The sequence below is a fragment of the Passer montanus genome, unplaced genomic scaffold (assembly GCF_014805655.1).
Source record: "Passer montanus isolate IOZ18808 unplaced genomic scaffold, ASM1480565v1 scaffold62, whole genome shotgun sequence".
In the NCBI taxonomy this organism is placed as follows: Eukaryota; Metazoa; Chordata; class Aves; order Passeriformes; family Passeridae; genus Passer; species Passer montanus.
Genome location: NW_024371260.1, coordinates 3,113,339 through 3,128,867, shown reverse-complemented (window position 1 = coordinate 3,128,867; position 15,529 = coordinate 3,113,339). Strand labels below are relative to the sequence as shown.

Below are 15,529 nucleotides of genomic sequence, written 5' to 3'. Positions count from 1 at the left end.
CCTGGGAGCAGCACAGGAGGAGGAGGAGGAGGCCAGTGGAGATGCTGTGCCTTGATGGCCCTGCTCCAGGAGAGCATGGGAACAGCCTTAAACTTGGGGATGGATCCATCCTGTCCCATTCCAGCTGCTGCTCCATGAGTCCTGGCAGCTGCTCAGAGCAAGCCCTGTATTTTTATATAATGTTCTTTTTCTGTTCATATTTCTTAATACAGTTTGTTTGCTTCCTCTTTTCATGTACTGTCTCCCTTTTTGGATCTTCTTTAATTAAGCACTGATGAAAAATGTTACTTTCTGCACAGTTAAAAGAAATAAAAGAAAGCCTGGCTGAGTTTCTACTTATCTTGTCTGTCTCACTCAAATGCACCTGACAGCTGCTCCAGGTGACAGCAGGCTGGCAGGGGCTCTGGAGGGTGTTTCATGAGGTGTGGATATCGTGTCAGAACATGCAATGCCACCAGCAGAACGAAGCTTCGTTTTAGGGCTCATGGTTGGCACAACCTGGCTCCTTGGAGCTGCCATGCTCAGGGACACTCACCACTAACAGAGAACACGTGGTCCATGGGTATCCAAGGATTTATTGTTACCTTAATTTACAGTTGAACAGTTCGATCAGAACAGACCTTACATCAACAGTGCCCCTGTGAATGTGAAGTTGGCAGTGTATGGGGCTGGCTCACCCCAAAATTGTACCTGCCATGTGCCCTGCATGGGGTGTGAGGGGCTGAGCACCCCAGCAGAGCCCCCTCCCCAGGTGGGAGGAGGGAAAGGGAGGTGGGAGCTGCAGCACTGCTCCTCATCCTGCCCCTGCTTCCCCCTGTGCCTGGAGCATATTCCATTCTTGGCTCCAGAGCTGACTCCATGGGAACAACTCTGGCATCAAGTATTTTATCAAGTGACCAAAATGTGTCTGGCATCACCTCAGCTGTGCAGGGCATGGCTCTGCCTGAAGGGCCCAAGAATTATTGTTGGGGGAGAGACAGAAAAAAGAGAAACAGGAGCAAAAACTGGGAATAAGCCAAGCTCATGGATTTAAGGTCCAAACAGCCTGACTGGGGTGTGCTCTCCCACACCAGGTGTGCAGCAGGTGCTGGCCCAGCTGCCAGCAGGGACGGAGATGGTGACATGGGCACCTCAGAGCCCAGCACAGCTCCAGCTTTCCAACCTGAGCCAAGCCCTTGGCTGCTCCCAGAGCCTGTTCTGGGTCACCAGTGCCAGCGCTGCCAGGAGTGCCCGGTGCCAGCTCTCACAGCGGAGCTGCTGTGTCACAGCTGCCACACAAACCCGTCCTGCCTGATGAGATCTGCCACCTGAGACAATCAGTTCAAGAAGAAAGGCTCTGCTGCTGCCTCCTCTCCGTGGGCTCAGTCTGCAGAGGTCTGGGGTCCCTGAGGCAGAGGGGTCCCTCCGGGCTGTCCCTACACGTCGGTCTCGATGCGCAGCCGCTCCATGCGCCGCACGTTGCCCTCGGCGGCCACGCGGCTCGTGATGGGCCGGGCACAGGCCTGGGGGAACCAGCCCTGCTCCCCGTCCCGCAAGCGCTCCCCCCAGCACCAGCCTAGGAGAGAACAGAGCTGCTGACAGGGCCAGGAAGGGCTGTGGATCCTGGGAGAACCAGCCCTGCTCCCTGTTCCAGAGCTGCTTCCCCCAGCACCAGTTTAGGAGAGAACAGAGCTCCTGACAGGGCCAGGAAGGGCTGTGGATCCTGGGGGAACCAGCTCTGCTCCCCATCCCACAGCTGATCCCCCCAGCACCAGCCTAGGAGAGAACAGAGTGGGTGACAGAGCCAGGAAGAGCTGCAGATCCTGGGGGAACCAGCCCCGCTCCCCGTCCCGCAAACGCTCCCCCCAGCACCAGCCGAGGAGAGAACAGAGCTGCTGACAGAAGGGCTGCAGATCCTGGGGGAACCAGCCCGGCTCCTTGTTCCAGAGCTGCTTCCCCCAGCACCAGTTTAGGAGAGAACAGAGCTGCTGACAGGGCCAGGAAGGGCCATGGGTCCTGTGGATGCACCGCTCTCCTCCCTTGGAGGTTCTGGCTAGAGGTGTCCAGGTGATGCCTCAGGTTTTAGCTTTTTTATTTTTCAGATTCTATGTTGCTTTAGTGTGTGGGTCTGGGCTTCATATTAGGGGATGGTGAGCTCTCTGCACAGAGCAGGGAGACCAAGCAATTCCTGCTCTAGCTGGGGACCAAGGACAAATGACCCAAATCTTAGGCCCAGGAGCACAAAGAACATGGGCTGAAGAGAGAAAAACAAGGATGGGACCTCATGGGCTGAAGCTGGAATTGGACAATTAACTCCAATATGCAAATGGACCAAAACTTACAAAACTGAGAGACTCTGTACCAGCCATGCATTTTTGTGACCATTTTGGATTCACCTGGAGTGTGGCCCTGGCTGGGCTCTTGTGCTGCCCAAGGTGGATCCATTGAAGCCTCCTAATAAATCCCTACTTTGCTCTTTAGCTCCATCTAGTCTCTGTTCTAGGGCAGCCTCCACAAGGCACCACAGGGATGGCAGGGGAGGAGGTTTCAGATTTACTGCCTGTTCTGGGGGGTGTTTCCTCTCACTTCTGAGGCCTCTACTGCTGGGACCAGTCTGCACACAGGAGTCAGCCCTAAGGAACAAACCAGCTGCCCACGGCAGTGCCATGGGTCTCTCCAGCAGCCAGGCCTTCCTGGAAGCTTCTGCAATTGCTAAAACCCAATCCCCAGGGATCACTGAAGGCTCCCCCTGCCCCGGCTCTGCTGAGGTCAGAGCCTGCCCCACACCCAGCCCCACGCTCCCTGGCACTCACCGTCCTCTCCACCCAGCACCAGGACAACATCTGCCTGCTGCAGGGACAGCTCATCCGCCTCCTTGGCCAGGTAGGCACGGGTGATCTCCACCTGGCTCAGGTCTGCAGGACAGGGGACAGCAGGGACAGTGAGCAGGCACAGCCCCCTGCTCAGCCCTGACCCCCCAGCTGCCCACCCAGTGCTCCACAGCACAGCATGCTCCATTCCCTCCTGTCCCCGCCCCTAATCCCTCCAAGCTTGTCAAACCTCCTTTAACAACAGCTGAAGGCATTCCTGGAATTCCACTGTGCCTCCCAGGAAATGCATTTAAGGTCAATTGTGACTGATAACTTCAGGGGAGGCAACTTCTAAGGAGCAAGGCATGGGGATTTCCTCTCTATTGGCAGGAGTGGAGGAGAACCAGGTAGAAACCTGGGCCTGCAAATGCTCTGGTGTGACAGGGGATCCCTGCAGAGCCAGGCTGCCCTCTGGCACATGGTACCTCCTTTGGGAGTGGTGTCAGGCTTTTCCTTCTCCCTGTGCATTAGCGCTGCAATCCACCGGGCCCGGTCACTCCTGCCACAGGGAAACACAAACAGAGCCTTAGGACAGCACCCCTGTGGCCAGCAGCAGCTGGGACATTCCTAGCAAGATGAAAGCTTTCCAGGGGAGTCACACTGATCAGACTATTCAGTGTAAGGACACTTCCCAAGTGGCACACACGGCCCAGCTGCTTTGCTTCACTTGGACAGGGGAAGCTGATATGGGAATTATATGGGAAATATAAGAAAGAGGAAGGAAAAGAGCCTGGGGGAAGGCTGTGCACATCCCCATTTCCAGGAGGAGGAGTGTGGGGGGAAAGAGAGATCTGCAGAAGCCTCAGAGGATTCCAGAGCACCAGTTCATCCCAAGGGCCAGAGCAACATCCCAGCGTGGCACTCACAGCGTCTCTGCCGACAGCACCACCTCCTCCCGCCGGCCCTCGCTGTCCTTCTCCAGCACCACTCGCAGCAGGCGCCCACCAGCCTTGCCAGGAGGAGGGGAGGGTGGGTCTGAGCTCTCCACCTTCTCCACGGTGACCTGGTCCAGCGTGGCATAGTTCATGACCGTGTAACTCTCCTCGCTGCGGCACAGAGGGGATCAGCGCCTCAGCTGTGGGGTCTGGGACACTTCCCAGCTCCCAGCCCGGCACAGGAGGCTCAGCAGGCACTGCCAGAGCAGCCTGGAGCTGATGCTCAGGGTGGGACATGGCTCTGGGGACCTGCTGGTCACCCACCCACCGAGACAAAGCCACCGGTGGGACTCTTCTGGCTGACAAGGGACAGCTCACAAAGATGGAAATCTCAGATTTCTTTGGTATGCACTGCTGGGGAAATTGGAGTTTAATCCCCCTAGCTGTTCTTCAGGGAAATGCAGGGCTCTCACCTCTTCTTCTTGGTGATGATGAGGACGTCGTTGAAGAGGAAGAGGTGGCAGAGGCGGCCGGCGCCGCGGCGGAAGATGCCGGCCTCCTCGGAGAGCAGCAGGTGCAGCTCCCCCCGCTTCAGCAGCCACCGGGACACCGAGATCAGCGGGAAAGGCTGCAACAGAGCCAGCAAAAGGCTCAGGCACTGCCCTCCTCACCAGCAGCAGGCAAACTCAAGGCAGGAAGTGAACCTGCAGTAGTCCTGGGGTCAGTTGGGATGGACACATCACATGTGTTCAAGTGTTTTTTTAAAAAGGATTTTCCAGGGGGCAGGTGGAAGGCAGGGCAGCTGTGCACCCCACTCCAGCACACCAGATGCAGCCCCTGGACCCCAAAAGTGGTGACACTGTCATGGCTTTACTACACCCTTTAGAAACTGCCTGCATCCAACAGCCCAGTCCAGGCTCCCCAGAAGGATTCCCAGCACGGGTCTGATCTGCCTAAACAGGCCCCAGAAGAACTCCCACCACCTCTTCCACAAGACCTCACCTTCTTCTTCCCGAATTCCAGCTGTTTCTGCAAGGTGTACATCTGCTCTGTCCTCTCCATAGCCCGAGCTCCCTCATTGCAGCTCTTGACCAGCTGGGAAGAGAAGAACATCCCAAGGGAAATGGAGAAGGGTCAGAAACTGAGCTCATCCATCTCCCACCACCCCCAGCGTTAGGGACTGTCCTGCTGTCCTGAGCAGGAGAGACAGACAATTCCTGTCACAGGCTTCATGCCAGGTTGGGAAAAGGCAGTGGGATGCTCTGCTGGAGAGAGATGGCACATGGGCCCTGCCTGGAGAAGGACTCAAGTGAACCTGCACCAGAACTGAGGAGCAACAGGAGGAGGAAGAATTAATCATCTGAGAAGAGCTCAAGGCAGGAGGATGGACAAGCACACAGAGGGGAGGACTCTGCTGGGATGTGAGAGCAGGGCAGACTGGGAGCAGCAGGAATGTGCTGCCAAGAGCTGCTCCTCAGGGGGATGAAAGGAAGAGCCACCACTGGCATGGTGGTGGTGGTGCAGTGTCTGTGGCCCTTTGGCCTGTGTGACTGAGCAGTGGATGGAAAAACACTGGGAGATGAGATCCAGGAGCATGGACAGCTCGTGACTATTGCACTCCACACTTCCCTCTCTGCTTCATTCACTGCCCTTTGCCCAAATCCCCAAAACCCACGGTGAGAGCTGTCTCAGGAAGGACAAAATGAGCCAAAGAGGAAAGAAGAAAAGAGGGCAAGAAAAAGGAACAAACCAAGATCAGGTGACAAAGGCGAGAAGGGAAAAGGTGTGTTCATCCAGCAGCTGCTTGGAGCAGAGGAGCCTCAAGTGAACTGATGCTGGGAGGGAAACGAGAGGCCAGAATGGCAGCGCTGGATCAGTGCTCCAGAGGGCTGAGCTGGCAGGAGGAGAGGTGGAGGGCTGGCAGCTGGGCCTCACCTTGCTGATGGCCTTCACAGCGCGGGTGGCAGCTCCGTACGCTGCGGTGCGCGCGTTTGTTTTTTGCTGGACGGTCTGGAATTCCAAGATAAGAAGCTTTAGTGACATTGCACCTCCAAGGAGGGAGTATCAGCTACTCTCCTGAGATTTCAGGATGCCACGGATTGATTGAGCTGCTCCCAATGGTCAAAGGAAGGTTTAACAGTGCTGGGAGCTGTGAATCTGGGGGTTTCGTGTCTGATACGTGCCAGGCCACCCCCTGGCCCTCATCCCTGCAACCCACACAGACTGGGAGCAGTCAGTGGAAATCCCAAATCCAGCAGCTTGGCCATTTAGAGCAGATTTCCATGAAGAATGCAAGACCTGCTTTCCATTCCTGGGCTGCCTGACCAGGACACTTGTGCCACCCCACCCTGGGACCCAGATATGGCACAGAAGAAGCTCAGGTCGCTCAGATGGGTGGCACCAAGACATGAAATGTTATTCACAGAGCTTTAAGCTGCACACCTGACACCCTCCAGAGAAGGAGATTGTTCTGGATATAAATCACAGAATATGCTGAGTTGGGAGGGATCCATTAAGATCAACTCCTGGCCCTGCACAGGACACCCCAAGAATCCCACCATGTGCCTGAGAGTTATCCAAATGCTTCTCCTGAATACAGGAGGATCCAGGCTCAGCACCCAGGGCCCAGCCCCAGAGGGCTGGAACTCCAAGCAGAGGCTGTCCCAGGCTCAGCAAACAAAGGGAATAGCAGAGTCACCTCTTCAGAGGTGCCAAGCAGTGCCACTGTGTGATTACTTACATCTAAGAGCAGAGGAAGCCGTGTTACCCTCTGCATGGGCAGAATGAGAAATGAGATCATTGGCAGGCCTCCACACTCTGGTTTCCTTTCAATTTGTTTCAGGGTCTCTTTAAATAAGGGGTTTGTGGTTCTGGAACAGGACAAGAAAGCTCCATTAACTCTGTTCTTCAGTTGGCAGGCTGTTCCAGCAGCGCTCCACACACTGGAAACACAGAGCAGTGATGACACTGCCTGGGGTACTCTGCCAGGCTTGGAGTGCCCAGCTGGGCAGAAACGGGACTGATCCCACAGCAGGTGCTGGAAAAGCACCCAGAGAGAGATGGTGAGCCCACCAAAAGGTGGGTAAAGCCACAGATGTACCAACAACAGACTCAGACTTGAATCTGAAATGAACAAGGCCCATTCCTGTCCCTACATGCTGTGGACCTCTGCAGTCCCTGGAGCCCAGAGCCCCTCAGAGGCAGCTCCTTGGCCAGCCCTGTACTCACAGCAGCTTATCCAGGGTCCTCTGCTGATAGACTTCATTGGAGCAGTAGCTGATGTAGGGGTTGAAGTGTTTTGAGGCGTGTTCCTCCACGATGTCACTGATGTCAGGGATCAGGAGGTGCTCCTGGTGTCGCTTCTCCAAGTCCTCAAAGAAGCTGAGGAGAGAATTCAAACAACCTCACCACATGACTCACTAGGGCTGGACAAACTGAGTGTTCCCAGTGCTGCTTTTCCCCAGTTTTCCCAGAGGAGATGGGGCCTGGATCCCTTCTGGCAGGGCAGCTCCAGCAGCTGAGACACCCACGCCTTCCCCAGAGGCAAACGCTTCCTCCATTGCTGCACGGGATCCCTCCTCCACCTCAGCCCTCCATGAGGCTTTACTTTCTGCCCCATCAGGAAGCCACAAGCCCTCAACACCCCCACAGCCATTCCCAGGGCTGCTGCATCCTCCTCCTGCTGCCTTCCCACACGGACACAGCTCCCAAGGCGTTTCCTCCCCACCTCCCAGTGAGTCCCTTCAACAATCCAAGGGATGGTTGGTTTAGCACTACAAATAAAAAGCTCAGGGTCCCCTCCCAGGCCCCACTTGCCTCTTGCTGACTGTCAGGATGTCCCCAATGTTGGAGAAGAGGTGGTGGTGCTCTGTCTGAGTCATGGTCTCCTTCAGCTCCTCTGACCTCATGAAGTGGCTCACCAGGATGTTCAGGCTATGCATGTAGGAGTACTCAGAAGTGATGATCTCAAACATTGCCTGGAGAAAGCAGGGAAGATGCAACAGCATAAACTGACTGGACAAAGCTGGGAATTAATTGTTAAATCTTGTTTATATTCTTTGGCACAAAGCCACTGGAAATGACTTGGCTCCAGGTTAGTTCTCTGTGTCACCTCATGCATGGCCTGGCCAATACCAATAATCCCAGTGTGTTTTAGGACAGTCAGTCATTAAAAATCCATAGCATGAAGATGTTTTCCCTTCCCATCAGCATCCAATGGAGCTGCCTGTTTCCTCACCAATTAGTGCAGGTGAGCCCTCTGAGCACTGCCCAGTCCTGGAGCAGCTGAAGCAGCAGCACCATGAGCTGAGCTGAGCTCCACCTGGAGCTTCCCTGACAGAGCCACGTGTGTCCCACAGCCTTTGTGACCCTGCTGTGCTCCTGGGCACCTCCCAGGGCTCTCTCACCTCCTGCCGCTTGCGCTCCTCAGGGGAGATCCTCTGCAGGATGCCCGACTCCAGAACCTGTGGATGAGCAGGAGCCATGGTCCTTGCACGCCCTCTAGTGCAGTCTGGGGCTGTGTCAGCCACCCCACGGCCCATCCCACCAGCACACACCAAAGGAACCCTCCCCAAACCATAACACACTGCAACACACCAAAGGAACCCCTTCCAAACCATCACACACTGCAGCACACCAGCACACTCCAAAGGAACCCATCACAAACAATTACAAACCATTACAAACCATCAGAAATCATCACAACCCATCAGAAACCATTACAACTATCACACACAAGCACAACCCATCACAAACCATCACACACTGCAACACACGACCACACACCAAAGGAACCCACCACAAGCCATCAGAAAACATCACATACCACCACCACCACTCACTCCTGCATCACCCCCTGCAGCATCACCCGGGCCCCCAGCAGCTGCTGCCACTCCCTGGATGAAGATTACTCTCCCCACAGCCCACAGGGAAAGCCCAGCAAGGGGCACCTGCCTTCCCTCAGTGGTGGGTGAAGCCCAACCACAGCAGCACCAACAGCTCTGGGCAGACCCTGCGTGTCCCAGCCAGGCCAGTGCAAGCACTAATGGCATGGAATTATCCCCTCACAGCTCTCAGACCCCCTGGGCTGCTGCTCCTACCTCTGGGAGCTGGCTCCAGGTCACCTGGGCCGGGCGGTAGCTCTGCACCACGATAGCAGCACCCAGAGGGGACGGCTCCTCTGGCAGGGCCTCCTCCAGCAAGTCCTCGTCTGACTCATGGCTGACAGAGTTCAGGCCTCTCTCACGGATCTCCTGATAGAGCCGGGGCTCTGCGGAGGACAAGACACGAGGTCAGCACTGCAGACTCTCCCAGCTCATGGCTTCCCTTCCCAGCATGGCTGCCTTGTCCTGTTGGCCACGAGCCACAAGTTCCGGGCCAGAAACTCCCTGATGAGGTTGGACTTTGCACTGCACTGATTACCCAGCGGCTCCTGCTCCCAGCAGCCTCCCACAGCTCTCCCATTTTCCCTGGGAGCCATCCATCTGTGAGCACAGCAGCGTTATCAGCCCCAGGAGTGGGAAAGCAGGGCAGCAGTGCTCCTGTTGCTTCGGGGAAACAGAGACAAAAGCTGTGGCCCTGGGCCACGGGCAGGGAGCAGCACAGTGGGGAAGGGCCTTGCAGGGATTTGCTTGGCTGAGGCACAGGGGACAGGGGAGAGGAGCACTCACGGTCCTTGAACGAGCCACCACGCTTCTGCACCCGCTTCCGCCCGAGGGTTTTCTGCAAGGGCAAGAGGAGAGCATGCTGTGGTTACCACACTTATGTGGCCATGGGAAAACTCCTTCAGGGAAAGGGGGAGTTACCTGTGCCAGTTGGCCCACACCACCCTGTTCTTGCAGCCTGGCTTTTGTGTGGGCTGTTTGCCTTACCCAGGTGACTCAGCTTTCACCTCCCATATAACCAGGGTCAAGCTCAGAACCATTCTGTACTTGCACTGCTGCTGTCAAACCTCTCTCACACCTGGACTTTGCCTGCTCTGGAGTCTCCCTTTCCCCAGACGTGCTTCACCCATGTTTGTGTACGACTGGAGCCGCTCTCCTGGCCAGCCCCACCCTGCAAACATCCCGCAGCCTGCCAAGCGTCCAGCTCCACTCCCCACGGAAACCATGTCAGCTATTCCCAGCCTCTCCAGGGACCTGCAGCATCTGCTGGTGACACGGAGCTTCCCAAGGCACCAGTCACGACACCAGGCTCAGCAAACCAGCCCCAGAACTGACTAGAGCTCTGGGCTCTGCAGCTTCTCTGTCACCACCAGGAATGCAGGAACTCATCCCTGCCTGACAGGGCTGACAGTGGGGGCTAAACCCACCTTGCTCCTGCCAGGGCTGCGGTCGGGCAGGGCGCTGCCATCCTCAGACACGGGTTTCAGTGAAGGAGAGGCCTTGGCTGGCTCCAGCTCAGCCCCCAGCCCCTTCATGGCCGCGCGGTAGGACATGTTCCTCAGGTTGCGTTTGAGGGCCCCTCCGCCATCATCCTCATCCTCCGCCTCCAGGGCCAGCATGGGGACAGCCGCCCGCTTCGGGTCGGGGCTCAGGGGTTCCCGGCTCGCCCCGAAGCTCTGGTGCCGGGAGGGGCTGTTCTTGGGCTTGGAGGAGACGGCCAAGCTTTTGGGGATGAGCTGCTGCGTTCCCACCTTCAGCGCGGCAGGGCTGTCCGTGCTGAGGATGATGCGGCGGGGCTCGGCCGAGGTGGGGGAGCCCAGTGGTGACAGCGGGGTGGCACTGGGAGCCGTGGTGGGGCTGCGCTTCCCAGGGGCATACGTCGGGCTGGGGGGCTCCGGCCGCACTGGGTGACATCGGTACTCCAGGAGCAAGGTCTTGTCATCCACAGAGGTAGCAGAGGAGCCCCGAGACATGGTGGTGGCTCAGGGGAGCAGCAAGCTGAGGAGGACAGACAGACAGATAGACAGGTGGCAGGAATTTACACTGAGCCACGGGAACCTTGGGACAGTGCAGGACATGGCCTCCACCTTCCCAGGGTGCTCCTCAGGCCGGGCCCGTATGGACGCACTGGGGATGCTGTCACCACCCTGCCCCTTGCGGGGCCACCTGTGTGCCAGGGCTGGGACAGGGGCTCCAGGATGTGGTCAGGAACCAGGAGTAGCCAGGCCATGGGAGCAGCCAGACCCCAGAGCAACTAGACCCTGGATCAGCCAGGCCATGGGAGCAGCCAGACCATGGGAGCAGCCAGGCCAGGAGCAGCTAGACCTGGGAGCAGAGAGACCGGGGAATAGCCAGACCACGGAGCAGCCAGGCCCAGAGTAGCCAGACGTGGATCAGCCAGGCCATGGGAGCAGGCAGACCTGGGAGCAACTAGACCGTGGAGCAGCCAGACCTGGGAGTAGCCAGGCCCTGGAGCAGCCAGACCCTGGAGCAGCCAGACCCTGGAGCTACCAAGTCCCAGAGCAGCCAGGCCATAGGAGCAGCCAGGCCTGGAGCAGCTAGACCATGGAGCAGCCAGACCATGGAGCAGCCAGACCCTGGAGCTACCAAGTCCCAGAGCAGCCAGGCCATGGAGCAGCCAGACCCAGGAGCAGCCAGACCATGGAGCAGCCAGGCCATGGAGCAGCCAGACCTAGCAGTAGCCAGGCCCTGGAGCAGCCAGGCCATGGGAGCAGCCAGACCTGGGAGAAGCCAGGCCATGGGAGCAGCCAGTCCCTGGAGCACCCAGACCGTGCCTCAGGCACCAGGCAGGCCCAGACCTGAGACAGGCAGGCCTGGAGCCTCCCCGAGCCCCACTGCTGCCACACCTCCGTGTCCCCTCATTCCCCTTTGGGGTGCTGCCAGCCACCACAGCCGGTCTGCACCCTCCTGAGTGCCACCTCCCCCAGGCTGTGGAATTCCCGGCCGTGAACCCTGTGCTCCTCCAAGCTCATACCTGCCCCAAACCACTCCACGCTGCCCACAGAAACACCTGCCCCACTCCCTGGGGCTTCCCAGGTGGGGTTAAGGTCACTCATCCCCTCCTGTGCCATGCACAGAACCATGCACCTACAGAACTCTGCCCCTACAGAGCAGGCAGAGCGTTTTATGCCCTCTGCCTATTACATAACTTCGGGAGAAATTATGGTTTCGTTGTCCTCAACTGAGATCCCATTGTGTGCCAGTGCCATCTCCAAGCTGTTCCCTTTCAAAGACCAGGAAACAAACCAAGGCTGGACCGTGCTTTTCCCTGCATGAATGACTGGCAGGAGGACAGCACAGACCCATCAACAACAGCTCGTTTGACAGAGATGCTGCTCATTCCACTGTCCTCGGATGCGGGACCCATGTGTCCTGAGGTCTGCCAAGTGTCCCTCGGACGAGCAAAGCGCCACATTCCGCTGTTAACCCCATCCTGCCTGAGGACGAAGCTTATCCTAAACCCTGGTGGCAACAAACAAGCCTGAAGCCAGAGGGTCTGGGCGCCGCAGCACGCACAGCTCTCGGTGCTGGCGTGGAGCGAGGCTCGGTGGCCACACAGGGCATCGATCGCCCGTGTCACTGCCCGCGGTGGCACACGGGCACAGGCACCGTACTGTGCAGCGGGCAGGGCTCTAAACGAGCTGGGAACACGGCGGGATACAGCCCTGCGAAGCACCAACCCCTCCGCCACGGACCCAACCACCCCCGGCACCGCTGGGACCCTCGGGGACAGCGGGGACAGCGGGCAGGACGAGCCCGGCTGCGCCTCGGGAGGGACGGCACAGCCGCCCGCCGCCGTCCCCTCCCCGGAAGGCGCTCGGTGTCCGCTGGCTCGGGGCCGCCACCCTTCACGGCTGCCCCGCATTCCCGGTGCCGGTCCCCATGGTCCCTCCCCGGGCTCCCCGCTCCCTCCGCGGCTCTCCCGCCCCGGCCCCGCCGCGCCCGCACCTACCCGCGCCCCTCGGAGCCAGCACGGCGGCGGGGACGGATGGGAGGGACCGGCAGGGCTGGGAGGGACCGGGGCGGCCCCGGGGGAGGTGCCGGTCCGGCCCCCGAGACCGTGCCGGGATGGAGGTGCGCGGTGTCCCGCACATCCCGGCTCCGCTGCCTGCCGCGCCCCGGCTTCCCGGGGTGTCCTCGGCTTCCCGGGGGTGAAAAATTAACTAAGCGAGTCTAGGAACTGTGTTTTGCTGCTTCTTAATGAGGGTTCATCAGGTGTGTGCGCCCCTGGAATCTCGGCGTTCCCCATCCCCTAAAATTGCCTCTGCAAGGTGGCTGGAGGCGGGGGGGATTATTCGCTTCGTTCTCTTGTCACGTTAGCGGGTGACAAACGAGTGTGCCCCGGCTGTCGTCGGGGTCTGGCCGGCACACACGCGGTATTTCAGCAGTCCCTTACTGCAGGCATGTCTGATGTTCTCTTCAGATGGGTTTTCACTGGTCAAAGGTAACCTCGGGTGATCCCTCCGGATGCACAAAACATCAGTTTCGGCTGCTTTTGGGCGCTGCAGCTACTGGGAAAGAGGATCTGAGGGTCAGGCTGCTGACAGCTGCCCAGTAAGGCTCAACAGTGCTCTGTGTCTTTACTGGGAACAGACTTTTCCTTGACCTTCTCTTTTGCCCCCCTGTTCTGTTCCTCCCCATCCCCCAAATGGGGCCTTTTTCTCACTTGTTTGTGGTGAATCTCAAGCACTTTGTGCATGACAAAGTCCACTTGTCAGCAATATTCTTTGAAATGCCTGCCTGACAATCGCCCCATTATCACAGCTTTCTTATCCCACAGATTTTTTTATCCTTCCCCTCCGGGGCTAATAAGGAGAAAGGCTCCAGCGAGAGGAGGGCTCCTACTCAAGGGTTCAGCTCCGACTGAAACCCTCCCGATCTCCGGGGAAGGGCCATTATCCCGAATGTGGGACACCATCATTTGATCGCCATGAATGACTTTTTGAAGCGAGGCCATTCATCAGTTGTGTAATGGGGTTTTTAGCTCAAAGACCCGGCTTTCAAGTAATTTCTGCTCCCAGGATCCCCCGGAGCTGAACCATCTGACCGCTATCACTGGGCAGTTCACTCGCTCTTCGCTCTGGTTGTGAAAGGAAATATGCTTGACATTTTCCATCAGCTTATTGATGCCCCATCCCAACGCTTTCTCCCACCCTGGAATACTCTCACTCCTCCCTGTGCATCCCTTCAGTGGGATGTGATGTACCTGCTTTGCACTGGGGAGAACTCGAGTGCTCTGTGAGCTCTGGGAACCTCACAACAAGAGAGACATTGAGGGGCTGAAACATTTCCAGAGAAGGGCACAGAGCTGGGGAAGGGGCTGGGGAAGTCCTGTGAGGAGAGGCTGAAGGAGCTGGGGGGCTCAGCTTGGAGAAAAGGAGGTTCAGGGTGGGGCCTCTGGCTCTGCACAACTCCCTGACAGAAGGACAACAAGAAACAGACTCAAATTGTGCCAGAGGAGGTTCAGGCTGGATATGAGGAAGAGTTTTTTAATGGAAAGGGTGCTCAGGCCTTGGCAGGGGCTGCCCAGGGAGGTTTGGAGTGCCCATCCGTGGAGGTGTCCAAGGAAGGCCTGGACGTGGCACTCAGTGCCCTGTTCTGGGTGACAAGGTGGGGATTGGGCACAGGCTGGACTGGATGGTCTTGGAGAGCTTTTCCAACCTTAATCATTCTGTGGTTCCATGATTCTGATCTCAGCAGCAAGTGGGGTGGCCATAATTTAATTTTTGAAGCTCTTTTGAGTATTACAAACCACACACACAACGTCAGACCCCAGAGGTACCTCAGAGCAGCAAAGCCAGACAGTGACACACCCAATGTCCCATTACTGGGGACGTTCTCCATGGTTATTCCATGAAAAGAAGCTCACGGGACCACTGCTTATAAAAGCACACAGGTTTATTGCATATCAATCTCATGTATAAATTCATTGTAGCATTGGAAAGATTACATTTGGTATACATTCCTATTCTACAGCATTAACCTCAAAATCAGCTTTTTCTATTCATTATTTTAAAGGAATTTCTCTACACAAGTACATTTGTCTTTTATCACAAGCATCAAAATGAAATTTGTAAAATTGCCTTTTTTTTAATTATTTTCTACACTTCATATCTTTTATTTCATTATGCTCCCAACAAAGCGATTCCATATTAATTAATAACTGCCAACACTTTTTCTTTCTTCCTTGGCAGTTCGAGGCTTCGAGCCTCGGACGCAAAATCTAATCACATATACAATAAGTGCATCTACGGAATTTTTTCTTTTTAATAAAAATTTCACAAACGGACACAATAATGACTGCTAAACACAAGTCATGCACAGTTTACTTATAAACATAACAGAAGCAATATACAATCAAGAATGATATGGAACAAGCACCATCCTTTCTCAATGTTTTTTAAACATTATATGAAAACCAGACATTTACAATTGATTTAAAAAAACACTATACAGGTCTAAAGGAAAAAAAAAATCCAACCTAAATCATATCTGTATTGTAACAATGGGAAAAGGAATGACATAGGATGCACAGATTTATGATTCTTGCAAGCACAATATATATATGTTTTAAATTACATCTTCTGCAGGCTGGAAATGACATCAGGGCAAAACATCTCTTGCTTTGAAGAGAGCAATGAGAATGTAAAATACACTGAGAATTACTTTCAGAATTACTTTGTTCACATGTGAATTGCACATTTGGAAAATCAAAGCTGCCTTTTTTTTCTTTTTCGTTCTTTTTTTTTTTAAATTTTTTTAATTTTTTTTTTAATTTTTATTTTTAAATTTCTTCTTCCAAAGTGGTAATAAGAATTAACGACAGAAGAAAGAGAAAAAAAGAACCTCGGAATCATTCAAGAACGTTTTAGTCACAGTTTCACTCAACACTACGGAGAAG

At 55.9% G+C, this 15,529-nt stretch overlaps 1 protein-coding gene across 1 annotated transcript; it reads right to left on the bottom strand.

Annotated features, from left to right (window-relative positions):
• Nucleotides 1-7: 7 nt before the first annotated feature.
• ARHGEF16 (Rho guanine nucleotide exchange factor 16) lies at nucleotides 8-12,630 on the bottom strand. Its single transcript, XM_039727802.1, has 15 exons — nucleotides 12,581-12,630; nucleotides 10,035-10,605; nucleotides 9,394-9,445; nucleotides 8,824-8,993; nucleotides 8,131-8,187; nucleotides 7,541-7,701; nucleotides 6,953-7,105; nucleotides 6,465-6,594; nucleotides 5,660-5,734; nucleotides 4,727-4,819; nucleotides 4,198-4,352; nucleotides 3,716-3,895; nucleotides 3,275-3,348; nucleotides 2,793-2,894; nucleotides 8-1,555 (listed from the first exon to the last, which is right to left on the bottom strand). Exons 2-15 carry the CDS (start codon nucleotides 10,578-10,580, stop codon nucleotides 1,416-1,418), a joined length of 2,088 nt encoding a protein of 695 aa, XP_039583736.1. The 5' UTR covers nucleotides 10,581-10,605; nucleotides 12,581-12,630; the 3' UTR covers nucleotides 8-1,415.
• Between the last annotated feature and the right edge of the window lie 2,899 nt (nucleotides 12,631-15,529).